This window comes from Pelobates fuscus, chromosome 1 (genome assembly GCF_036172605.1).
Source record: "Pelobates fuscus isolate aPelFus1 chromosome 1, aPelFus1.pri, whole genome shotgun sequence".
Taxonomy (NCBI): Eukaryota; Metazoa; Chordata; class Amphibia; order Anura; family Pelobatidae; genus Pelobates; species Pelobates fuscus.
The window spans coordinates 91,333,086-91,360,834 of record NC_086317.1 but is presented as its reverse complement, the minus strand read 5'-3'; the positions used below and the strand labels follow the sequence as shown (position 1 = coordinate 91,360,834).

Here is a 27,749-nt window from a genome sequence, read left to right as displayed (position 1 = left end):
GTAAGCATAAGGCTCTCTGGGCCCACTCTCTAACTGTGTTTGGGTCAAATCTGGCGTGAGAGCTACCTTGTTTGGAATGGTCGGTCAAGGGCACTCGGCTCTGAGTTTTGCCCTAATTTCTTTGTCCAGTGGTTTGCATAACCACATTTTACAAAAGTTGGAAATGTGCTCTGGTGGAGCCCATTCTGCCGACCGTGGGTGTCTGATGACCCTGGGGTCAAATAAAGGATCACCCGAAGCATCCAGAAGGATGTCTGAATCGGGTCCTTTTGATTAGGTAGTATAGCATCTAGATCTTTATGTGTGAGAAAGGTTTCCTTGACAAATTCCGATGGGGTATCCCCTAGCGCATTCGCCGAGGGGTCCTCACCAGAATATCCAAGGAAATAATCGTCAACCCCGTCTAACGTGTGGGATGTAGACCCTCTAAGGGGTAAAGTTAGCTTGAACGGGGCGAGTGGCAATCAATTTTTGGGACATGGCAGGAGCCTTGCCCTTGCCCGCAGACCTACTCTCCCCTTTCCAGGGGCATTTGCGTGTAACCTCCTGATCCGAGGGTTGAGAGTCCTCGGAATCAGAGAGTTGACGTGCAGTAGGGGTGACTTCAGCCGAAGTCTTCTCATGAAAGGCTGCTAATGCCTTGGGGATGGAATCTGCAATGGTTGAAACCAACCAGGCTCTGAGTACCTGGGATATAGCGGGCTCATTATTGTCAGACATGGTATGTCTTAGAGCGGTTGCCAAACAGTTAAGTATATTAATTTGAAAGAATGGAGTTGAATGGGGTTCACCCAAAATTATTTCAGAGTATAGATGGGGGTCACCCAAAATCTTTGTGTAGTTTAATACGTAGGCGGCACTCAATATTTAGTGGGGTTGTCCACTAAAATATACACAAGTGGGTTGTACCACTATGATAGTAAACAGTGGGGTTAACCACTTAATTATAACCATAGACAGTGGGGTTCACCACTGAGTAGTAATAAAGTGTTGTGTATCACTTAATTATAGTGTATTTGTATAAGGGGGTCACCCTTAACAGTAATATTGGTGTTAAAACACCTTAAGAATTGATATTAAAGTGTTGTATCACTTTAATTATAGTGTATTTGTATAAGGGGATCACCCTTAACAGTAATATTGGTGTTAAAACACCTTGAGAATTGATATTAAAGTGTTGTATCACTGTAATTATAGTGTATTTGTATAAGGGGGTCACCCTTAACAGTAATATTGGTGTTAAAAACACCTTAAGGATTGATATTAAAGACACTCAATATAATGAAGTGGCAGATAATAAAATGGTGGGGGTCACCCACAAAGCCTTCCTTTATTTAGTAACAACAATGATAATACAGCAGGTGTTGAAAAAAATCCTGAGAAGGAAATGAAAGGGGGGAAAAATCACTAAAACAAATTCAGGTATTAGCACTTTAAGGTGCTATAAACAGAAGAGGAAAATAGTACTTACCAGATCCGAAGTCAGGCGAGTTGATCGTTGCTCTGGTGACTGGAATGCGAATAAAATGGCCGCCGCCAGCAAAAGGGCGGGAAACAATGCACTTGCTAAGTGCTGATGCGAACGGGCGGGGTAACGCGAGGGCGCGAAACTGAGAATAGTAAAAGCAGTAATGAGTCGCAGGAGGAAAAACCTCCTGCGATTTAAAGGGGAAACCTAAATAAAGTTTAATAGGAAATTGACAAAGTAGTCCAAGATTGAATAGAATGAAATTAAAATAAATCGAGCATAAATGTTTCCACAGAAAGTGTTGTTAAAGTGATAAGTGAATAAAGTGTTAAAGGTATATGACCATTGTAATACATTTTTTTATTGAAATAGTGTATTAAAGGTTAAATGATACAGCAATATAATTGGAGTAGACTCACCTGGGAGGCAAGCAGCAAAGAAAGAGGATATGGGAGGAGTTTGATGACATCATATAATACTGTTATACTATCAGATTGGTTGAACTTTTTACATTACTGTTAACTGTTCCTTTGCTGCTGGGAGGTTCAGTAAAGAAAGATAAAGCAAATATGAAGCCTCCTGTCTTGCCATAAAATTGGGAGCTGAAAGGTTGGTGAATGTGGCGGTTTACATTGAAGTGGCAGCAGTGGTAAAATGTCACTATTTTTTATTTGTTCCTTTGTTTAATTATCCTTGATGAATTTTGAAAAACTCCATTATAATATGTACCAGCAACAACAAATTGAACTACTAACAAATAGGTTGTTTCCTTCAACTTATATTTTGTTACACTTTTTTTTTTCTCCACTTTGCACACATGAATTATTCAAACGTGCGTGGAGGTTTGTTTGTTTTTTTATATATATTTTTTTTTATCATGTTTCCTTGATCACTGAATCTTTTTGCGTAGTATAAATTAAAATGCTGCAGTTCACATAAGGACGAAGACAATGTTAATCTAGGAAGATTTATCATAAATATGAATAACCTTCTGCTATATCTGACCCATTTTTTTTCAGAACAGATGGAAATGAGAAATTTGGAATGAGTAAAAATAAAATGTTTACTCCGTAAAAAGCAAACAGAAGGTTCTTATTAAACCTGAACATTAACCAACTCCACCATTCCCGAGAGCCAAATGCATCAGGCAAATTATTCTACTGTATCCCTGTCACCTCATCAACTTTCAGGCACAGTTACTGCTCCCTATATCTTACACAGCACGGGGTGTAGTTTGTCTTGTTGTTCCAGTCAATCGGAGTCAGCTATCCACCAATTCCAACACCAACCACAGCACACATTTCCAGCCCTGGGGAGAATGTTGAAAAATGTAACAGCAACCCTGCCTCACACAGCGTCTTCTTGCCTGGACCCAGGACAATAATGGCAATATGCACACCTGGATTTCAAATCTAATAGAGTTAGAGTAACAGGCAAAAACTGTCTTAAAGATTAATTCTCAGGGTTTGTGTCTAGAGAAACCGAGAAGAACAAATCGTTTTCACATGTTCTTCAATTTATTAGAAATTTATGAAGACCCCAAGAACATTAAAAAAAAAAAAAAATTAAAAGAAGTATATAATATTCATACATACAGATGCGTGCGTGCGTGCGTGCGTACCAAAATTCAGAGTAAGATTTGACAGGTAAAGTACATATTATAACAGAGTCTTGAGAGATTCATCATGGGTAATTTCACGAAGAAACGACTAATTAGTCAGAGAAAACTATTTAACTCATGTCTGACCAATCTCATTTTCATTTAAAACGGTCATTTCTGGGGCACAGAAAATAAACAGATATTTTATCAGCGCCAGTTACACCTTACCAAATGCAATGTCTGGTGTGGGGTGACCTTGCAGAAGGTTGAGTACTATACTCTCAAACATTGACTAATGTTATAAGCAATGCAATATACAGAGCCAGACTTTGCGAGGCAGTAAATGGAGCTCATTTAAAAAGCTATCCTCTACCATTTGTTAAGCATTCATTTTATGTAATATCATTAAACCATACTCTGAATGTTGGACATGTATATAGGTGTGTAAAGGATGTCTTCGCTCGAGTGCTGTTCCTTGGAGGCTCCCCCACTTCCGGTTCCGGTCAGACCCGTACAATTGCGGCCTGCGCCGCACAACTTCTCTGGTCTCTCCGGTCTCAGTGCTTCCTGGCTCTCCCCGGCAAACAGGGTAAAGGCAGCTCCAACGCCCCACCACCTCTGGCTACCCAATCACCACGGCCTGTGTCGAACGGCTTCCTGGATCTCCACGAGGACGCTACAGGGTCTCCTCCCCCCCCCCCCCCCCTTTTCTTTGAGTTGTTTTTATTGTTCTCATTAACTGTGGATTATTATGTGGGTTCTTACCTATTTAGCCTCATTTGTGGGTCAGGTGCATCACACACAAATCCTATACACCTGCCATACCTGTTCATTATACGGTTTGAGCGCATTCCTGTCTTATTAGTTACCGTCCCCCAAACTTTACATAATTTAACGTTAACCTTGCGGTTATTCACGTTTGTCAATTTAGTGGTCATTCTGTTGTATAGTATGTGGGGTCTAACCGCTTGCCTTCATTTAGGGTTACGTATATGTATAAGAACCTCTGTACTAGTTAGTATGTTGGATATGCCAGTAGTACCTATGGTCATAGCATATTCAGTTGGTCCACATTTTGTTTTTCAGTTACTTCAACCTTCTTCCACCCCCGAGAGGCCAACTCCCCACTACTACATCGTGGTTTCGTTCAGTGTCCCACTCATAGACAGCGCCTCTCAAACGCCGCTTGGCAATTAGCAGGGCCTCCCCCGATTAGGTAATTGCTTTGCCTTCAGGCATTTGGATTGCGAGCCAGTTTTTATACTAGTTTATGGCGAGAATTATTTCCCCTAAATCCAAATATATTATTCTATTACACAGCATGTCTCAGGCCTCTGACATTGGAGAAGATCTAGGTCTTCCGGATTCTCCACCCACAATGGGCACACCAGCCAGACCTACCTCCCCTGCGGAGATCCAAGATACCCCGGGCTCACTTCGTTCTTGGACCATCCCAAAAATTTCAGCCGAGCTGCGTAGTTGAGGCATTTCTTTCTCGGCTACGACCAGAAAGGCAGAGCTGTATCGGTTATTATCAGCTCAGCCAGGCACCCCAGGACCGAGTTCCTGCACGCATGGAAACATAGCTGAGAACTTAGCTGAAATGCATTCCATGATCTCTTCCTTGGTGACGTCCATGCACTTGATCAACCAGAGAATTGAGAAAATGGAAACCCCCACTGCGGGTGTCCCTCCTACTGCAATAGTCTCCCCTGGGTTGCTTGATCCTGTACCAGGCTCACAGGGTAACGTCACTCTAACTACTCTCCCCACAGCCACCTCCACTCACATTATCACCCCTTCACATCTGGTGCCCACTGCTCTCCGTAAAGACATTCTCTGCTTATTGCTTCCCAGGACATAGTTGAGAACAAAGCATTCTGCTACGGCGACATTTCGGTAATTCTCAAAGCCAGAGATCCGAGGTTAAATAAAAAAAAAAAAAAAAAAAAAAAAAAAAAACGTACATCCTGGAGTTCGTATTAGCTTTTGGGCTTTATAGGGACGTAATTTGTTCACAGCACTCTCACCATAGAGAGGAGATGGATCTGTATCTACACAAATTGGTGGACTTGGGGTACAAATACTGGGGTCATGCGTTCTATGACTTTCATAGATCTTTTTCTGCTAAAGCGGCGGCAGCACTAGCCCAATTCAACCTTCGTTCAGACTGGAGCCAGTTAGATACCGGCTGTTCTTCTTTGGTCAGGCCTACCCCCTTAATGTAGATCACGTCAATCCAATTGACATACTTCCCCATGTAGTTAAACTCCATGTGACAAACTGGACCTCGTCACGGGTTCTTGGAGGAGCATACTTGCCAGCCTCTTGCCCTGTGACTATGGCTCCTGTGTTAAATCCTGGTTAAAAACCACTGTGTGTGCCTTTTTGTACTTGTATGGCCACAATTCAAACTCTCGAAGCGGCACTTCGAACTCCCGAAGCCATTTGAAATGCCATTCAACCACGTGGTAGCTGCGATCCTGTTCGCATGGACCAAAACCGCGAATAGACTTCAGGGGGACTTAGCTGCGAATGCCCTGGAACTATTTTTCGGCATGAAAACCTTGTGGTTCCCGGTCAATCCTCCAGCGGCACTTAGCTGCGATTCTATGGATCTATTTTTGGCTATGGGACCATGCCTGCGGTCGGTAAAAAATATGACTTCCATACAATTTCTGCACCCCTGAAGTGATCTGGGTGATTTTGGGACATGTTGGTTACCCAGATAAGGGCTATCAGGGGATGCAAGATTTGTGGTGATACCATGTGTTTTGGGGTACTTTTTAGAAATGTGTGTTTTTGTGCTTGAAGATAATGGAGTTTGGTATAGTGCTTGACTCCGTTATCTCCTAATTAAAGGGGAAGGCTTATTGTATTGTATGTGGGAGTGTCATACATTGTAAACATCTTATTTTTTGTTTGTAAGTTTGTAACAAGGTCCATGTGGGCGTACACCTTGCTTAGGGATTGTCATTAAAGGCCAGTGTGGCACCATTAAAATTCAGTTCCTGCTTAACCCTCAACAAGTAGCCTTGTCTCGTGCTTGTAGGGAACCTGCTTCACAGCTATATCACTAACTCTTGTAAGAACTTCAAAGCTAAACTCTCTGGAGGAGAGGCCTTCCCACTGAGTCCCTGGAACCAGGAGTTTGGTCCAGGATGTGAAGGGATGGCGAGACCCCAACCAAGCTGCGGCGGTTCGTGGGGTCTATGGTGCTTATGGTGTCCGGTGCGCTGCTTACGGTCCTCAGCGTCAGCTAGGAAGCATCGATTGGCAGAGGTAACCAGTCGGGGTGCCAGGTGGTCCATTACAGACAGCGAGACCACAACCAAGCTGCGGCAGTTCGTGGGGTCTGCGGTGCTTATGGTGTCCGGTGCAGTGCCTATGGTCCTCAGTGTGAGCTAGGAAGCATCGATTGTCAGAGGTACCCAGTCGGTCCATCACACACTCCATATGTGCAGCATGTCCTAATAAAAACGCTCCATATACAGACCATGACCATTTCAAGTCACTAAAATGGTAATGGTGCCTGGAGTAACCCTTCAAATATGTGTGGGGTACGTTACATTGTAAAAGAAAAGGTTTATAGTCGGTCTACATAATTCTGTATTATAAAGTAGCAACATGGTAATGGAAACCAAAGAATGAAACACATGGGGGGAGGCTGGGAGAATGAAACACATGGGGGGGAGGCTAGGGGAATGAAATACATGGGGGGGAGGCTAGGGGAATGAAATACATGAGGGGAGGCTGGGAGAATGAGAAACATGGGGGGAGGCTGGGAGAATGAGAAACATGGAGGGGGCTGGGGGAATGAGAAACATGGAGGGGCTTGGAGGGTAATGCGACACACTGGCAACTTGGGAATGAGACACATAGGGGAGATGGGATGCATGGAGGGGCTGGGGGGAAGAGACACAAAATGGGGCTATGGAGAGTAAGAGAAACACAGAGGGGCTGGGAGGGGTAGGAAGAGCCACAGAGAGGCTAGGGAAGGGGCAAAAGAGACAGAGGCTTTAACTAAACCAATTAGATTTTAGTTGTGTCTGCTAAAATCAACTGGAGATCTAAATAGACTAAAACTAGACTAAAACAATTCCAGGGCACTGCACTCACCTGAACATGCATAAATAGGGTGCTGCTGGGGGCCAGTTTATACAATACACAAAAACAAAATCACCTATCCACTAAACAGGAACGTCAATGTTGACAGATTTTATTAGTTTTTTTTTTTTTATAAACACCTAATCTAGGCAAAAATAATGGGGGTCACAGGTGCCTCATCCCAGCCCTATTTAGCCTTGTACTGCTGAGAGCCTCAGATGGATTTTTTTTCCCCCAAGTTAATCTCATAAGAGCAGACATTAGGCTGTTAGTGTAGGACCTGCCAAAGATGGGATACATTGATATGTGGCAGGCTTATGCAATGTATGATCATATAATGGAACTAAACCCCCATTATTTTTGCCTGGATTAGGCGTTTTAAAAATAAAATAAAAAAATAAAATCAAGTCAAAGGGCGGGGCCTGACCGAAGAGCCGAGAGGACGCAGAAAAGAGCTGCTCCTGCGCCTCTGGACTAAATCCCCTGGTTACAAGCCTACAACATACCCTAAATCCCTCACAAGAGCACCTAATGGCAGGGCGAAACCAGGGGCTACCCACCGATACTAAATATGTGGCATTACTCGAAGAACCCATCGAGGTACACCTCAAGGCCTGCCAGCATGGTAGGCGCGGGGGAGACAGCCACTCCCCAAGCGACCTCCAACAGCTACAAGCGAGAAAGTGGGCCCTTACACCCCCCCCGCCCCCATGGACCGGCGGGGGTAAATATGGTGGAGACTACAAGCGGGACATCGGGTCCCACACGAGAGACCGACATCCTGGCGCGGCTAAACGTCACGACTACTCGCCCAGCAAAGCAACACGCGCCAAACAAACATGGCATCGAAGAAGATGCTCTCTCCGGCGGGCGGGGGCACACACATGGCGGCGCCTGAAAACAATTACCACCCGGCACAAGACAAGGCAAGCTGCACCTAAGCACGCAACTACAGAGCGTCCCACTGCGAGAGCCGGGAAGAGCTTGCGCTCCCACACGGGAGGGACCCGCACTGCACCGGCAAGTGAGTCTGGAGAAACCGCAGTCTATCCACACCCCAGCAAGCGACCAAGGATGTACCTGCAATACTCAGACCTGGCGGTCGGGATGGGTGAGTCAAACGGGACTCTGACCTCCACAGCCCCACAAGATGGCAGGGACACCATGTGTCACTCTGACACAGCACAGCCTCACACTCTTACCAAAAGGGTATACCTGCATGACACATGCCTACTGCAGAGCGACCAATGATCTCCCCACAGACTGGGCATTGGATGAGGGGGCTGGAAGACAGAGGCTGTCCGTTGGCACTTTGCAGTACTGACACTAGCACAGATGACTTTACAGACCCTGTTCAATTTGGTGGACTCCTGTTTCAAATCTGCCTTTACCTTTTTTTTTTTTTTTTTTTTTTAAGATAATCTAAACCTTTTACTTTTACATAAGCATGATCTTACCTAGGAATTTCTCATGTTCTATTTAAGCATGGTTCTCGGTATTCTGTTTAGTCTCAACATATGTCTAATTAATAGCCTCAGTGTACCTCTCCTAATGGTATAACCGACAGGTTTTCATGCATATAGGACGGCCCCACTTAGATAGCACCCACCCTGCTCAGCTAATTAAGCCTGTTTTATGCATCCTCTAACAAGTTTAAATTTTACATGACATATACCAGTTGGTATGACTGGTTTACCCAACCTATGTGTACAGAGGACCACTTATCTTTGATAACCGTTGTATTACTCTGTTCTTTAACTCGCTCTCACAGTCCAGTTGGTAAACATAATTTTGAGCATTTACTGCAATATAGCAACCTGGACATATGTTATCTAGCTTGTAACAATCCTTTTAACAAAAGTGTGCTTACTCATCAAGACCATGAACATGTTATGTATGTTGTATCAAACACTTGTTACTACTATTATGGCCTTTCAAAGCTATATGTACTACTCTGCACACAAAAAATAAAGAATTAAAACAAAAAAAACATCTGTCAACATTGAAGTTGTTTAGTGGATAGGTGAGTGCGATGAATTTTAAGTTTTTGTGCATTAAAACAATTCAGATGACTAAATATGACTCAAACTAAAATGGCTTTTTAGTCAAAAGACTGACTAAAACTAAATTGAAATTTGACGACAAAATTAACACCGGAATAAAAAAAAAAAACTTGAGACAAGAATAGAATTTACCTTCCAAAATACTGTGTCCAAAATGCTGCATGTAAAAATGTGTGTAGAACGGACTTGACTATGAAAGTAAGTTTTACATTATTTGCAGAACTACTTGCCCAATTTTCTAACCTTAGCTAGAAGACACTGCAACTGCTTAACTTCGCTGTTGGCCCTGAGCAGCTCTTGTCGAAGTTCTGAACACGTTAATTCTAGATGTTCTTTTTCCGAGTGGGCAGATTTCAGCATATCCTGGACCTCAGAGCTTCCAGTATTGTTTCCCATTGCAGTGATTTCCACAACCATTTGCCTCTCCCCATCTAGCTGAGATTTCAAACAGCTGTTCTCGATTTTTAAACCTTCGATGACAACGTTCTGTTCCTCTAGAGCCTTAGCCGTGATGCTTTTATCTTTTTTTTCGGTGTCAAGTAAACTTTGTAATTTGTCAGTGTCCTCTCGAAGCCTTTTGATCATCACCTGTGTCTCATTATGTTCTTTCTCTAAACTTCTTAAGCTGCTGGTCAATTGCTGTTGAATGTTCAGCAGCTTCTCTCTTTCAAATTGTGAATTTTCAACAAGTTCAGCATATTTTTTCTCCACCTCAGAGAGCTTGCTGTGAACCTCTGATTCTTCCTTCTTGGTTCTCTCTTGCAAGATTCCCATCAATTTCTCATTCTCTTGGCAAAGCTGTTCCACTCTTTGTTTTTGCTGTTGCAAGGAACTCTCCAGAAAAGCTTTCTCCTCAACTAACTTCTCACTTTCCACCGCCAGCTCCTGTACAATAACATTCTGGTCAGATAGTTCTTGTAAAGTTGCCTGGAGCTCTTCTGCTGTGCTGTGGTGGTTTTCTTCCATCTTGTGTATCCTTTCAGTCAGAGAGGCTACAGAAAGGTCACTGATATTATTTGGGGAACTACCACTTGTAGAACATTTTGAGCCCTGACAAGGTATGCTTCCTGAGGAAGCTGGTCTAGAGGGCACATCGACAATGTGCTCAAAATCAGATGCATCAGGAGAAAGAGATGCTTTAGTGACATCACTACTTGAGGACCCAGATATATGCAAAACATTTTCACTTCCTGGAAACCTACAATCTTCAGATTCCCCTGCTCTAGGGCTCTTTAACTTGCTCCCAATACTTGCTCCATGAGTCAATGGCGACAAAAGGCTGCTATCTGTACCGTTGCTGGTTATGGTATCTGAAATAGGAGAATGTTCTAAAGAAAACAATTTCTGCTTTAATTCTTCATTTTCTTTCCTGAGCAAGGAGAGCTCATGTTGGAACTTTGTGTTTTTCTCTTGAAGTGTCCTTATGAATGCCTCAGAGTTACTACTTTGCATAGGGTGGATTTCAGCTGAAGAGTCTAGTGCATTGAGGACCTCTGGACTAGGAGAATCCTTGTCTTTACATTTCTGTAGTTCACTACGGAGCTTGCTGATTTCAAAATCTTTAGTTTTTGCTTCAGCCAGTAGCTCCTTGACCTGTGACTCCAAGACAGTCTTGTTTGTGGGTTCATTTTCTTGTTTAGGCCTGGTAGGGGCTCGAATATTCTTTGAAGGGATCTGAGCATTGGGCTGGGAAGGGCTTACTAGCACTTTTTTAGTCTGGGAGGGAGGACGCAAAGCAGCCCTCTCTCTCGATATTGGCGTAGGCAGGTCTCGAGGTGCAGGTATTCCTGTGCGTCTTGCTGCGGAACTTCCTCCTGAAAGAGAAAATAAAAGAATATGAAATGGTTATGCTTAAATAAAGCTATTTTATAAATCCACATATGCACAAATATTGAGCTATCTTAAAAAGGTAACAATGTAATTAAGAGCTCATATGAGTGAGACAAGTATTTTATTTTACAATTCTAAACATGAATCAAAATCTGTGCCTTTAGATTTTAACATTATTCGAGCATGGCCTTTTCACTTATGTGTATATCTCACCTGCCCATTGTACAGCACTGCAGAATAAGTTAGCATTTTATAATTAAGCGGATTTCACAGTTCCCATATATAACAATATTATGAGAGGGGGGGATTTAACTATAAATAGGACAATTACAAGGAAACTTACAGGAATGATAGGTTGAAGAGGACCCTGCTCAATCAAGCTTACAGTCTATAGGAGGAGGGGTATAAAACACATTAGGACAGGAAATGGCAATCAAATAAGGTGGGAGTGAAGCAGAGCTGGAGGAGAGGTAAGAGTGCTGCCCTATAGGAGAGAGCAAGTGACCGGTATTTGAGGTAGAGGTTACTCTGGGAGGCCATAAGCTTTCCTAATTACTCATCTCTCTGGTAGATATGTGCATATAAGACAATGTTTTGATCCTCCTTGGACCTATCAAGTAATTGTCTTTAATTAAAAATGGATTATTGGTTTTCTTAATATATTTGCATACTTCTCTACTCCCTGTATATTCCAAAAACACAAATGCAGTTTTTGCTTTTAAAAAAATGTATAAGCTGTATGAGAAAGAACCAAAAGGTTGCCTTCTTTTTGTAGGGTAATAAAAGCTCATTAAATGTTGCTTATTACAACTCTTTGGGATGACGGATAACATGTCAAGATATGTACTCATGTCCAGTGGCGTACTAAGGGGGGGGCCGGGGGGGCTGCCTGCCCCGGGTGCCACTGACTAGGGGGGTGCCATGACTTCCAGTGTCATGTGTCACCCCCCCATCATTACACTGTGCACAGCCGCAGTACCTTTGCGGCCCGGCGGGACTTCCTTCTATGAGGAGGAGGGGGTGGAGCGTTGCGGGCCGTGGCATCGCGCAACGTGATGACTACGTGCACAGTGCCATCAGTCCGCCTTCACGGATCTTCAGCGGAAGGATCCATTTCCAGGCGGTGAGGCACCCAGTGGTCTGACTTGGAGGCAAGGAAGGCATCATCAAAACGTAAGTAGTTATTTTATGTCTGGGGGTGAATTAATTAAAGGGGGGGGGGTGGATTAATTAGAGGAGGAGATTAATTAAAGAGGTGGACTAATTAAAAAGGGGGATGGATTAAATAGAGGGGGATGGATTAAATAGAGGGGGTGGATTAATTAGAGGGGGGTGGATTAAAGAGGGGGTGGATTAATTAAAGAATTAAAGGGGGTGGAGGTTTAATTCAGGGGTGTGTGCAGGGTTTTTATGTGTAGGGAGTGTATGAAATTTATGTGATCAGTGTGCAGGGTTTATATATGAAGGGCGAAGGGCAGGGGTTTTCTAGAAGGGGCAAGACCCTGGGCTTTGTAGAAAGGGGCAGGGGGGAGTTTTCTAGAAGTTTCTCACAAGCCCCTTTCTACAAAAGCACTGGTCTTTCCCCTTCTACAAAACCTCTGCCCTAGCCGCTACATCTTTTGAACCCAAATCCCTTTCCTATGCTATTATAGGATCAGATGAAGTGGTCTGGGTGCCAGGTCCCTCTAGTTTAACTCTGCAGCTGAAACCATATGTTTCACTGAGGGTTAATCCAGCCTCTAGTGGCTGTCTCACTGACAGCCGCTAGAGGCGCTTCCGCAATTCTCACTGTAAAACTCACCGTGAGAAGACGCTGGACGTCCATAGGAAAGCATTGAGTAATTTTTTCTTATGGGTAGTTTGAATGCGTACGCGGCTCTGGCCGCGCATGCACATTCGGATCTGACATCGGCAGGGGGAGGAGAGGTCACCAGCGCCGAGAGAGCACGACGCTGAAGAAAGGTAAGTGGCTGAATGGGTTTTAAGGGGTTAAAACCCCTTCAGCCACTTACCTTAATCCAGCGCCCGGGCTCCCTCGGCGCTGGTGACCTCTTCTCCCCCACCGACGTCAGCTCCCGAGTGGAGCCGAATGCACATGCGTGGCAAGAGCTGCGCGCACATTCAAACAGTCCATAGGAAAGCAAAAAATTGTAGGTGTTTTCTTACATTTTTATTAGGGGGGTGGGGGGGTGCCACACACAGGGTCCGCCCCAGGCGCCAAATGCTCTAGGTACGCCCCTGCTCATGTCAAAGTTAAGTGTGAGGTTCATCATGCCATCTAAATTCTAAAAGATTTTGTTCCCAGTTCAAAAGGGAAAATATGATACAAGAAGTTTCAAAAAAAGTTCAGATTTTTTTTATAAAGAAACATATAAAGTGTTAAAAGAAACACTCCATTGGGCATACATTGGAATAAAATGGTTTAACCCCAAAGTCCAGTATCCATCACCTGATCACTCTGTCCCCTGTCTTTCTGCTTCCGAGAATCTTGAAAGAGAAAGCCTCTGACAGGGGCGCTGCTGATTGGCTGAGTGTTAGCTGATGCGTTCAGCCAATCGGTAGCTCCTTATTCAGAGAATGGCTTGGGAAATGTACTTTTATTTATTTTTTCAAGCAGTTTATCAAATGTAGTGATACGGATTGGCTTACAGCATCAGGTGATGCTCTCAGCCAATTAGCGATGCACTGGGCCGAGGCTCTCTCTTTCAAGTTACTAAACAGCAAAAACACTAGGGGCAGAGCTTCCGATACTGGATACTGGGCTTTGGGGATAGAACCATTTATGAACATTTTAACCCCTAAAGATAAGATCGCTCAACTGACCTCCTGGCACCAAGACAACTTCACTCCAATGTTGTTGTTATGGTGCCAGAAGAGTTCCTTTAATGGAAGGAACTTTTACAAAAAGGAAATGGGGGAAAAAAAGGGAAAAAAAAGAAAAGAAAAAGAAAACCAACAGAGACCACACTATCAGGAAAACGAACTTGTATCTAAAGAACACAGTGCATGTTCTGTTTTCTGCTTTCAGAGAAAGCCCCAGTGGCTTAGAAACAAAGCTTGTAGTGTGTTTAACAAGAGAGATTGCGAGAACATTCTGACTATAGAACCAGCGCCCACACAGACAGGTCAGAGAATTAGCCTTCCACAGCTGGAGAGAGGAGGATGGAGCACTGATTAAACTTTTTGGTTAAATCGTGGAAGGTTATGTCATGCAAAGAATACGTATGTTCAAACACACGCTGTCGCTGCATTTGCACTAACAGTCCTTGTCATACTTTATGACCATTACATCAAATGCTTGTTACACACCATCTTGGGTTTAACTATTCACTTCGTAATAATCTCTTTCATAAATCCTTCTTTAAGACCTATGTTTACCATTAACAAGTAAAAATAAATAAATAATAATTTAAAAAGTGTGTGAAATACATTTGTATATATACACACACACAGGGTTGGCGCCACCGTTAGGCAAGGCATTTGCCTAGGGTGCCAGCCTGCTGGGGGCGCCCACAGGGATATTTCCTGGTGGGCTCCCCGTCTGGGTCCGCAGCGCTGTGTGAGCAGCTCTTGAGCCCCCTCCCCAGCGCAGGGCCGATCCTCCACGCGCCTGAAAGTGGGGGCACCCAGAGGATCCCTGTCACAAAGGGACCAGGAGGTTGCCATTTGGCCAACTCAGGCTGCACCTGAATCTCTGCTAGGTAAGGCAGAGCACGCACCTGCTTACCTTGATGGCAGGTGCCTGCTCTGCCAAGAAATACCGGTGAGCAGAGGAGGGGGGGGACAGGAGGCATGCTGCTCTATTGTGGGAGGCGAGGGAGGCTGTTTTTGCACCCTCACACACAGCATCCACACACACACACACACACATCACCCCTCAAACACAGCATCCATCGCAAACACATACTGCACCCTTCACATACACACTACATCCCTCACAGACACCCACACACACACACACACACACACACACATATGTATATATATACATATATATATATATATATATATATATATATACATACACACACACACACACACTACAGCACCCCTCACACACATACTGTACTCCTAAACACATTACGTTCCAGACAAAAACTAGATCCCTTACCCAACTCTGGATCATATACGCACACTAGATACCTTTATACACTCTGAATCTGTTATATACACACACTCACTAGATCTCCTACACATTCTGGGTCCTTCAAACACACACTACACTCCTGTATACACACACACACACACTACATTCCTAAAATACACACTCTGGATCCCTTATAAACACACTAGATTCATTGTAAACAAACACATACTACACCCCGAAACACACACTCTCTACAACCCCTACAAACACTACATCACCTATACACACACACACACTATAGCCTGTATGCACACACTTACTACATCCCCTATACACACATTATCTACAGCCTCTAGCCATATATGCATTATATTACACCAAAAACAGAACACAACTAAAACCAACCTTAATACACAATACCAAACCACAATCCGCTCACTCTACACACAGGCAATCCCACAAGCAGGCTCCAAACACATGCACAATACTCTTTCCTGGCCCTTTTGTCTCCGGGTATCCATTTAGAGACACCAGAGACAAGTTGCAAGGAAATACAGTGCAAGCATGTTATTAAATTTGCTTGCGCTGTGCAGAATAAATACAGGGAGGGCTTTTTTTCTCATGCTAGAGCTCTTTAGCAGAGCTCTGTGCATGGTCTGCCCTGGAAGAGCATTGAACCAACATGCTCACTTTGAGAGTTGGTGATGACGAAACACACCATCTCTGCCCCGCCCCCTTCTTAGTGGGCCGCTGTAATAAAAAAATGCCCGGGCCGAATTTTTCTCCCAGGCCAGCCCTGCTGTGCAGTATCTTAGCCGATTATAGACCTGCACTCTTTTGGACAGAGATGTCCCACCTGCAATCTGCTGAAGCCATACCACCAACTTGACAGTTAGAGCCAGAGTGTTCACATAACCTGCGTCAGGACCTAAATTAGGACACAGCAGGGGATAACTAGGATGGGCCATGGGACCGTCATTCTTCTGGAAGCCAAGCTGAAGGTGCGTATATTAAATACGCTGGGTTTTGTGGCCGACACATTGTTTAAAATATTTTTTTTAAAACCCAAAAACAAATTGAACCCACAGCTAAAATTTATTTTAGTGAGTTTTCATATATTTTTTAAGGATATTTTTTGTTTAAGCCACAGACATAAGCAGAGCACAAAAGTATACAAATTGTACTCCAGTGGAGGGGCACCACAAAAAAAATAAATAAATAAAAAGTATTTTAATCAGATCCAAAATTGTAAACTTTATTTTGAGCTGTCTGGGGCCTGAGAGGTATGATTGCAAACCGGTCTCAATTCATAGAACCTCAGACAGGGGTTAAGAATCACTGATTTACCTTAAAATGTGACAATTCTGAATAACTTGATATGTACCAGTGGACCCCCTTGATATTAACCCATTACAATTTTTCCTAAACAGCTTGTCATAAAATTATATTTACAAGATATTTCTTAGTGTACAATTTAGAAATTGGTGAAGAGTTGGAAATCATATGTTGTTTCTTGACATTTATTTAATTTTTGAAATAGTAACTCTTTTAAATGCCAAGACGGAGATGGAATTTATACAATATCTTACTATTTTACAGGCAGCATGTCTCCTGCTTCAGGAAAACAATATTCAAAGCACTCCAGGAATTGGACTATGTAATGCATGCAAATGAAAGGAGAGCGAACCTGTTCACTAATTAATTTTGGACTCTCTCAAGCACTCCTTCACAGCAGTGGCCCTATGCTTCACCAGTGATTCCACGACCACTGGGGTGCTTGGAGGCATGATTACAAGCAACATTTTGCTAATTGGCAACGTACCGTCAATTAGGACTGGTCGAAATCTTGGAGTAAGGACAATTAAAATGTTCATGCTGCTAAACAAATGCTTCCAAAATGATGATCACTTATTGTAACCATTATAGACATTCATAGCTGCACTACCATGCAACAAAGAGCTATTAAATAACCCTAATTACTTCCTCTTTCGATTGTAAGCTTCCAATAACATGTACAACTCTACTTTACAAGAGATGGGTTACTTTTTAACTAAAATCCAAATTAGTGTACTGTACGCAAGGAGTTAGACAAGATACATGTACACTATACTGTGCACAAGGAACTTGAGCCATTACTCACACTACCCACTGCACAGTACACACGGGGCTGGACTTCAAGGACACTTACAGTTCTTTGCTTTATTAAAAGAGGGCTTGTTTTAGAGCACAATCCTGCATACAAGTACACTGCATGGGCAAGGACAGATGTTAATATCCAAACTGAATTATTAAAGCATTATATTTCATAACACCATGTGCAATGTACATAACCCGTATTCTAGAATTAGAAGTTTGAGCTTTACAGTATCCCTCTAATCATATCAGACAGATAAGATCCTCTATGCTTATGGTGCAAAGTCTGTATAGGCAGTTTTATAACAAATTCCTTCGAGTGGTATGAAGTAAACTCTGTTTGTCTAAATTAAAGCTTTTTTCCCCTGTCATTGAAACCCGATCCACCAAGATAAACATTGTCATTTACTAAATAGGATGACTCCGGAAAACAGCAAAATATTAACCCTTTAATAGTTTAGCACAAACATAAGTAACAACAAAACAACGGTGGTACTCATATACTTTGCTCAGGAATTTCGTTGTTTATCCTCTTATGGGTGCGGTGGCAAGACTGGAAGGCAAAAGATTTAGGCCTGCTCTTAAAACTGGCCCTACAAAATTAAAAGAGGGGTCACCTTCATTGTAACCCTAAGTATTTTGTATATAGCACCAACTTATTTTGTAGTGCTTTACAATACTACAGTGGAAGACCCTGCTCAAACCATCTTTCAGTCTAGGTGTCAGGACTAGATTTATCAAATAGGTATTTCTGAGGTGTAAAAAATGAAAATAACATTGAAATTAACACATTTTTATTCTAGAATTGTGTCCCTACATCTTTGCTCCCTGTCAGTCACATACCCACCCCACCAACATTGGTGCCCGAGAATCAGGATGCCGGTGGGAGGTAGGCAAAAGGTGTGACGCGATTGTATTACAGGCTCTGCGCAAAGTGAGTGAGTTTGCCCAAAGTACTGGCAGGTCAGCTTGGAGTCAATGCATGCTAGGCTGCATGACTATCAAGCAGGCCAAGCCCAATAATAGCAGAGAATGCAGGGAGCACTGTCAGTTCTTTCTGCAGGGTTCTAGTGCCCCCAGTATAGCCCACACAACACTTTTGGGGACAGCACCCCGGTGTCCCACTTCTGGGTTGTCGCAGTGCAATAGAACTCAAAAATCTTGACTGTCCCACTGAGATCAGATAGTTGGGAGACATGTTAGAGCAAAATGGTGCCAATTAGGCATGTGCATGGGGTAAATTTTTAGTTCGGCATTCCGAAATTCGGGACTTCGGCAATTCAGCAACTTCGGGACTTATCTTGCAGTCGCTTAGTAGATAACTCCCTAATTCCCACGGTATTAGGGAGTTATCTACCAAAATACTTAGTATTAGTAAATTACTTAGTATTAGTAAATTTTGGCCCTACTCGCTATACTGCCAGTAGGGGCATGTCTAGTAAAGCCTGTGGCTGCTCACTGATATATAAGGTCCCCCCTTATTATAATTTAGGGCCCCCACCCACCGCTCAGGGGTGGGGGCCAGGGGGGAGGACATTAGGTCGTCCCCCCCTTATTTTACTGTAGGGCCCCCCCCACCGCTCAGGGGTGGGGGCCCGGGGGAGGACATTAGGTCCCCCCCTAATTCTGATTTTGAGCATTGCAGGTGGGGGCTCGGGAGGGGGGGGACTTTTTTTTTTTTTTTTAAAACAGTGAGCAGCCACAGGTATAGCGAGTAGGGGCATAATTTACTAATACCAAGTAATCGTTACTTAGTATTAGTAAATTTGGCTGAAAGACCAATTTAGGTCTTTCAGCCTTTTAGTAGATAGCTCCCTAATACCGTGGGAATTAGGGAGCTATCTACGGATTCATTCCTGTCATTACATTTACTGGCTAAGTAACTTACATTTTATAAGAATGTATGTTACTTGATTGTTGTAAGTGTTGCAAATGCTTACAGCTGAATACTGGCTATGTTTGTATACTTTTTATTTAAAAAAATCGTATACAATGTAATATTCTTCTTCTTCTTCTTCTTTCACTGGGTAAGTATATTAGTACTTGGGCATTAATGTGCTTCGGCAACTTCGGCAATTCGGAAGTACCCGAATTGCCCGAAATTTGTCCGAATTTATATGCGAACCGAAACGAATTGCACATGTCTAGTGCCAATCACCCTGCTCACAAACTAAATTCACCTCCTGAAACCATAGCTGCATAATATTGCAATATAAATATAAAACATTGTTTTGCCCCAATTTATATTTCTTTACACTTACTAACCCCTACATTTGATATGCCAATCCAGTGTTTATCCACTCCTGTACAATAACCCAACTGATCCACAAATGTACATCACAAACAGGATATCAAGTTTTGAAAACGTTCCACGCAAAACACAACATTGCTCATTTCTCAAACTCAAAGCGATTCAGTTTGAAGTTTTTTTATTCGATTTTTTTTTAATGGGTGAAGCAATAATTCACAGATATCCTTGCATAGCAGGACATCAGTAAAAACAAAGACATAATTGTACGCAAAAATCTGTAAACAATATCTGGTAATTATTTAAAGGCAACTGAATACATCTAAAAGAGCAGTAAGCCCAGATGCAATATTATGCTACTGGTGCTTTAAAGGGACACTCCAGGCACCCAGACCACTTCTGCCCATTGGAGTGGTCTGGGTGCCAACTCCCACTACTCTTAACCCTGCAAGTGTATTATTGCAGTTTTCTATAAACTGCAATAATTACCTAGAAGGGTTAACTCCACCTCTAGTGGCTGTCTACTAGACAGCCACAAGAGGGCACTTCCTGACTCATAGCAAAGATTTTCTTTGCTAGAGCGTCGCTGGAAGTCCTCACGCTAAGTGAGGACCTCCAGCGTCGCTCAATTCCCCATAGGAAAGCATTGAAAATCTTTTTCAATGCTTTCCTATGGGGAGCGCTAATGCGCATGCGCATTCTTGCCCACCAGCCGACAGAGTCAGAAGGAGAAACGGCGCTGAGGAGGAAGCAGCGACGAGGGACATTGTCGCTGCCTCAGGTAAGTAACTGAAAGGGTTTTCACCCTTTCAGCAACTGGGGATTGGAGGGTGGGAGGGAGAGGGAACCTGCAGTGCCAGGAAAACGGATTGTTTTCCTGGCACTGGAGTTTTCCTTTAAGTGACATATGTTCAGGTGGGCTTTTATAAAGTGCACCTCTACATGAGAACAATCTATTGTGAAAGAATAACCCTAAACAAAGGGGCGGGGAAGCAATAAGAAAGATTATGGTGCACTTCACATTTGGCAATAGAGCCATAGGGTTAGATAACCAAACTACAACGAGAAGAGGACTAAGAGAGCCTGTGCATTACATTTCTCACAGAAAATAAACAAATAAGCAAGGAAAGGAAAGCAAACATTCGCTCGGATCAAATCCCTAAGGCTGAGTCTTCGCTTCCCAGTGGGACAAAGGGAACCACTCTATCGATGTCCCACCTGCATGTGGAAAATGTTAATGATTTTGTTGCGGTACAACAATATTCCACTCCAGCTTCTCGGAGTTGTTGGGAGATTTGACCCAGAGACCTCCTCCATTGGTCATAGGTTCTTTTTAAGTCCTGGTGGAATGCAAGATGTAAGGATTCAATAGTATATGGAGTCTTGTCCGGCAAGGCAGCCACTATAAGGCATTTGTTCAAGAGTTTGACAACGGACTAGAACATCACGGGTAGCAAATGATGGAGCCCTTGGTGATTTGTTGACGTGGTATGATACTTCTAACTTTTTTTTGGTTTGGGTTGAAGGGATAATCGATGCAGTGAGGCATCTGAAGTAAGGAGGTAATTCTTCCGCAGCTATAGAATCAGAGATGCCTATTGGTCCTCCTGCATCGGTCATCAAGCATATCCACCTGCAGGGCAAGTGTTGCCTGAACCTGCTGCAGGGATTCTCTCAGAGGACATATCCTGTTAGAGATTGATGATGTCCTCCTCAGAGGCCTGAAGCCAGACAGTCACCGCCTGAATGTTGGCTTTAACCAATTCAAGATGTGCTGCAAATGGGATTAAAGGGACACTATAGTCACCAGTGCAACTACATGTATTCCTGACCCTATAGTGTTAACACGACCATCTAGCCCCCATGGGCCCCTCATGCCTCCATAAATATAGTAAAAATCTTACTGTATTCAAGCTTGAAGCTGTAAATCTGCATGCAGTTAGACTCAGAAAAACAAGCAGTCTGCTGACATGGCTACATGTGGTAGCACATGTGGTACCCTGATCCAATCACAATGCTTCCCCATAGGATTGACGGAGACTGACAAGGAGGCAGATCAGGGGCAGAGCCAGCATGATTCAAACACAGCCCTGGCCAATCAGCATCTCCTCATAGAGATGAATTGAATCAATGAATCTCTATGAGGACAGTTCAGTGTCTGCATGCAGTGGGATATTATGACTCCATCAACTCAGAAGTCCCTCTGGTTCACTCTGAGTGACTGCAACTGGAGGTGTTCCTAGCTTTGAATGTAAACACTGTATTTTCTCAGAAAATACAGTGTTTACATGAGAAAGGCTGCGGGGAGCTATAGTTCTCACCTGAACAACCTCATTAAGCTGAAGTTGTTCAGGTGACTATAGTGTCCCTTTAATGGATTTTTTTTGTAGTAGGTTGTGGATGTCTTACTTTGTTGCAGGTGCCTGCGCGGCTCCATCTGCTAATGAAACTGGGGAGGATGGTTGTGCTTGTGGTGCTGAAAGAGAGTCCTCCATGATAGCCTCTCTACGTGAGGAGTAGGCCTCTTGATCTGCTGAGGGAGTAAATTAAGGAGTAGCGGGGAACTGGAAAACACTGCCAATGTCTCGATTGTCATTAGATGTACTCAAGTGTGACTTTTGGGATTTGCAACCCATCGTGTGTATGCCTGAAGCCTGGCAGTAGCATTCGTGCAGGGAGGTAAGAGGACTCAATATGCATCTGGAAACTAAACACCGAGCTCTCATAGGCTGCACGATGGCTTGCCCAGCGATACGTTTTTAATAAGGCATTGAGCAGTTGCTTACTGCAACACTGCAGAGAAGTAAATTATCATGAAATGTTTGAATAATGCAGCTATTAATAATTTTTTTATAATTTTACCTGAGTGTATCAGTTCCACATAATGGTGTCCGAATTGTATGGATGCTAAGCTCCACCCCCCAGTTGCCACAACAGTGCCTTTGTATAATTCACTCCTAATAAATTTGACCCACACCCAAGGTTAGGCTGTAACAGTAGATAGGCTGTAGAGCTGGTAGCCAGATCAAACTACGGTCTATACATTTGATGCATAACCCAAATGAACCAAGAAAAAGTGAATAAAACATAAGATATTTAGAAAATGCACAAGCCATTTCTTGCTCTTTAGAGAGTTTAACAACAAAAGTTCTAACATTGCAACAATTAAATTTTGATTTTTTTTTTGTCCTTTAATGATGTTGTCATTGTACATAGTATCCTTAAACTCCTTAACCCAAGGCTCACGCTTATTTCTAGAATTTAAAGGGATTCTCCAGTCCCAGGAAAACAAACCCGTTCTCCTGGCAGTAGAGAAATATTGAAGTCCCCCTTTCCCGCTCCCCATCCCACGTTGCTGAAGGGGTTACCTGAATCAAGCGCTGAAGTCCCTCGGCGCTGGGTCAGGCTCCGTGCACGCTCCTACCCCGCCGGCAGAGACCTAATGCGCATGCGCGGCAATGGCCGCATGCACGAAACCTCACCACAGGAAAGCATTATTTAATGCTTTCCCATGGGGATCCCGGTGACGCTGGAGGTCCTCATGCATAGCGTGCGGACGTTTTAAATAACTCAATTTCCCTCGGTGCTTCCTTTGTTCTTCCTTTCCGGCTTCCTTTGTTCTGCAGGTTTTTGCTTCAGTTTGTCTGCTGACCTGACTTTCAGGATCTTGGTTTCAGGATCTTGGTCCCCTGATGGTGCAATCACTGAATGGAGTGTGTTGCCCTGTCAACTCAGCTATTATTCATTCTCTACAGTGTAGCTATGGAGATTGCAATATTCCCAGACCAAAAATTTGTTCCTCTATGCTTTGCTGGTGACATGAATCAAACAAGAAGATGTGACAGCACAAATTTACAATTCTGTTTAAAATATATGCATTGATGTTGCGGCAGTGATTTTAAGTATTTCTGCAATGTGTGCATCATCTGTCATCCAACATGTTGATAACAATCAACACTATTTTGCTGTATACACTAGAGACAATGCTGCACCAGGCCTACAAAGACTCATCTTGTTTCTAGCATTTGGTAAAAAGCTAATGTGTCACAAGATCAAGGGATTTACAGAAACATTATATGTGGGGTTTTCCCAGTGGACTGATGGAGAATTATTTGAGATTTGCTAATTGAACCCAGAGTTTTAGCTACTTAAAGGGACACTATAAGCACCATAACCAATACAGTAGGCTCATGGATATGTCCTTTTATTTTGTTTTAAACCGCTCACGGAACAAGAGCATGTCTTCAGGTGTATGCTGGCATGACAACCAATACAGCCCATTGTAGTGGTTACTGTGCGCCTTTAAAAACCTATTTTTTTTTTTAGGTATTAAGTGAATTGAGAATATGCATAGATTGCAAATTTTTGGATAAACTTTTTTAAGGATTCCACATTTGGAAAAATGCTTAAACATGTTTACATAATTTTTTATTTTAATTTTTATATTTAAAGGAACACTATAGGGTAAGGAACACAAACATATATTCCGGACTATGGTGTTAAAAACACTATGTAGCTCCCCTAACTATAGTAAAATATTACTTTTATCCCAGTCTGCTGCTGCTGGCTCTACCCCTCATCTGCCTGCTTGGCTTACATCACAAGTGATTCTCTGAGCAAATCACAATGCTTTCCCATTGGAAAGCATTGGATTGGCTGAGACTGTCAGTGAGGCAGAACAGGGGCAGTCAACACAAACCAAACACAGCCCTTGCTAATCCGCATCTCCTCAGAGATGCAATGAATCAATGCATCTCTACGAGGAAAGTTCAATGTCTCCATGCAGAGGGTGGAAACACTGTGCAGCCCTGCCCCAGGAAGCACCTCTAGTAGCCATCTGAGGAGTGGCCAGTAGAGGTAACAGTGTTTAATGCCAAAAGCCTGACCAGAACAAATACAATAAGCTGTAGTTGTTCTGGTGACTATGGTGTCCCTTTAATATTTTTTTTGGGGGGGAATCATTTTAAAAGCTTAAATCAAAAATACTAATAATTTTGTGTGAAGCTAAGCAGAGGAGGTTAGTAGAAACAAATTTACCTATTTTGCAATGCTAGATGATACAGGCCTTACCACCTTACCAAGATGGCCACACACAAGCTGTGCAAAGAATCATGCGGCAACTGACATTTACAATTAATTTTGGTCCCCCGTATTTAAGTCTTGCACTTAAATGGTAAATAATTGAGGAACAAGCCTTCCGAGGCATGATTACTTCAATGTTAAAAACAAATTTTAAAACATGGAAATTATCTAACCTTTAGTTACCTACGAGCATGTGCCTGCACTACCAAAGTGACAGTTCCTGTAACATCTGCTGTCCGAACTGAGTAATGAACACTGTCATTATGAATAATTAACGCTGTAATTGTTTCAGTCTTTATGCAAATCTACTAACTTTCACATCAATCCCTCTGTTCTTGTGTCAAGTAGAGAAGAGTCTACTGAATTCTGTGGAGTTAGATGTGGAACAAGTATGAGGAGAGTGGAATTATGAGAACAAAACATTGATTTGCATAAAAAACCATGGCAGTGCATTTTCAGAGAGCTAGGAGTGTGAGTGGACAGCAATGATTGAGTGTGGTTCATAAAGTATGTATGAAACGATGGTTTAGAGCAATGCTCCTGAACCCTCTCCTCGAGTCACACCTAAAAGACCAGGATTTAGGGATAACCCAGGTGTGTCTAACGTGTTAAAAAAAAAAAAAAACACACACAACACACCCGGGTAATCCCTAAATCCTGGACTGTTAGGTGTGACTTGAGGAGCACTGTTTAGAGTGCCTCTGTCACCAAATTTGTTTTGACCACATCAAGATGTAACCTTTATGAAATGCTCACAAAGACTGCACTGAAATGTCATTGAGATTCCAATGTAATTAAAATATGTAAGACGGGGCGTGGCCAGCACGTGTGTCTATAGAGCTCCGAACCCAAATCGGCAAAACAAAGAAATAAATAACCTGTACGTGGCCAAAACAGAACACACCGGCCAGAACCCCCACCAGAGACAAGCATGGGAACAAAAAGATTTCGCCCTCTAGAGGCCCAAAAACTGGCTGATATCCGGCTGTCATTTGAGAAACCAGCGGCTGCGGCCCCAAACCAAAATGGCGCCCGCGGCACACGGCGTGGAGGAAAACTCAGAGGCATCCCAAGAAGACAGGGAGCTACTCACATCCCCAGAGTCTGATGACCGGGTATCAGACATAGAATCAAAAGAGGATTCTGCACTGGTCACCAAAGGAGACATGAAAGCACTCATTTAAGAGATCCGCAAGGTCTGGAAGGCAGGCCTGAAAGAGGCGCAAACAGAAATAGGGGAGCTCCATCACAAGATCGTGGAGGTACAAAATAAGGACGGCACCAGTGAGAAGCAAATACTCACCACCGAGCGACAAGTGGAAGAACTGACCCAGCAAGTCAGAGACCTCTCGCAATCTGTGACCAATAGGTTGGAAACGAGGCACAGATGGAAGAATATACGGGTGAGTGAGAGGGGTGCCGGAAAGGGTTGAGGAGGAGGCCCTACTCCCTTACATTCAGGGGATGGTGGCATCACTGCTAGCCAGAAACGACCCCAAGGACCTCATACTCACGGCCTTTAGAATCCGCAAAGCCGCGACTGCCCCACAGGGAGCACCGAGAGATGTTATCGCCACCACCAGAGACACTGGAGTAAGAACCGGCATGTCAAGATCCAGAGTCCTCGGAGCGGTCAATTATGAGGTCTGCTCAGTATCCATATATGGTGACTTGCCATTCTGAGTATTGGCAGCGAAGAGACACCTTGCCCCACTGCCAAGCAACTCAGACACGCAACGATCCGGTACTGCTGAGGGGGACGGACGGATCAATAATAGTACCAAGAGGACCTTTATCTTGACTCCAACAGAGAACCCAAAGGCATTTATGCAGAGACTGAACATTGGGGCTACCAACACGGAGAAGCAAAGACCCACAGGGACACCATTGGGCAAAGGCCACAGGGACACTACTGAGCCCAAACGCCTGAGCGGACAACCGAGACAAGCAAGTTTCATGCCACGCTTAGTAACCCAGTTGATACAGTAGGGCCCATGGACAGTTGCCTGCATGCCCACACACACACACACACACACACACACACAACAGATGGCAGACTACATATCTACATAACCGAGGTGGTAATTACGAATAGGGAGCCCCAAAAGCGAGACGGATAGCAGCACTACCATGTTGGCACACACCGCACAGATACACTAGCATAGCACAAGCTGACAGACAGTCCAACGCACCCAGACAACCCGGTATCACCAAACCCTCCACTGTAGACAGAGACCGTGGTCTTCCATTTACATCAATAGTTGTTGTAGAATAGGTCAATTGTGGGCTTCTCAACTACCACATAATGAACCAGTGCAAGCTGTTAAACTGACATTTTAATATTTACTATACTACGAACCAGTTTTAATTTGTGTGAATATTTATAATAAAATACAAATAAGAAAAAAAAAATTATGTAAGACCACTTTGATTTACGTTAAAGCCACAGCTTAACAAAACTTTAACAAAAGGTGGAGCTTGCTCAGTCAGGTTGTGTATGAGTATAGCAGTGAAGTGGCCTCCTAGCAGATGAAATGCCAGAAGCAAAAGATTGAAGATGACAGCGCCCACGAGGGACAGCATCAGTAAAGTATAACTTACCCATCCGGCACCCCCGACTCCTCAACCCAAGTGTCAAGATCACCACTGTGGACCTTTGCAAAAAATATAAAAATCCCCGGAAGGTGACAGAGCCACTTTAAGTTTATGTGTGTGTGACAGTAGTACCGAGAAGTTTGCTTCTTGTTCAATTTAGTCTAATATAATTTGAGAACTCTGTAATACAGAGCAGCACACGTGACACGTGTGACAGAAATAAAACTGGGCTTAAACATCTATGTCAAAACCATTAAATTGTAAACTTGAATCTGCAAAGCGAACATTTTGGCATGCTTTGCATGGTAAACTGGTAACAAGATGGTAATAAACATGTAGATCTGTATAAATTGGAATGGGAAACGTTTTACATTCAGATGTACCTAAGAGAAAATGTTTACCAAAATTATGTCACACAGAAATTAACAAAAACGTAAACATATTTGAACATCACTGGAGGAAATTACAGCATCCATCCCACGCATTGTAATAGGGAACGGGCCAACTTGTCTGATCTCCAGTAGAACAGCTGCTTC

The 27,749-nt window shown here is 43.3% G+C and overlaps 1 protein-coding gene across 4 annotated transcripts in view; it reads right to left on the bottom strand.

Annotated features, from left to right (window-relative positions):
* The window catches only part of SPECC1 (sperm antigen with calponin homology and coiled-coil domains 1), a 454,997-nt gene that overhangs the window by 192,164 nt on the left and 235,084 nt on the right, over nt 1-27,749 (bottom strand). For 3 of the 4 annotated variants that reach the window (XM_063450042.1, XM_063450041.1, XM_063450043.1), the window contains one exon: nt 9,482-11,052. In XM_063450042.1, coding sequence (XP_063306112.1) covers nt 9,482-11,052 — 1,571 coding nt within the window. The remainder of the gene's footprint in view (nt 1-9,481; nt 11,053-27,749) is intronic. The other variant, XM_063450044.1, reaches the window with a different exon arrangement.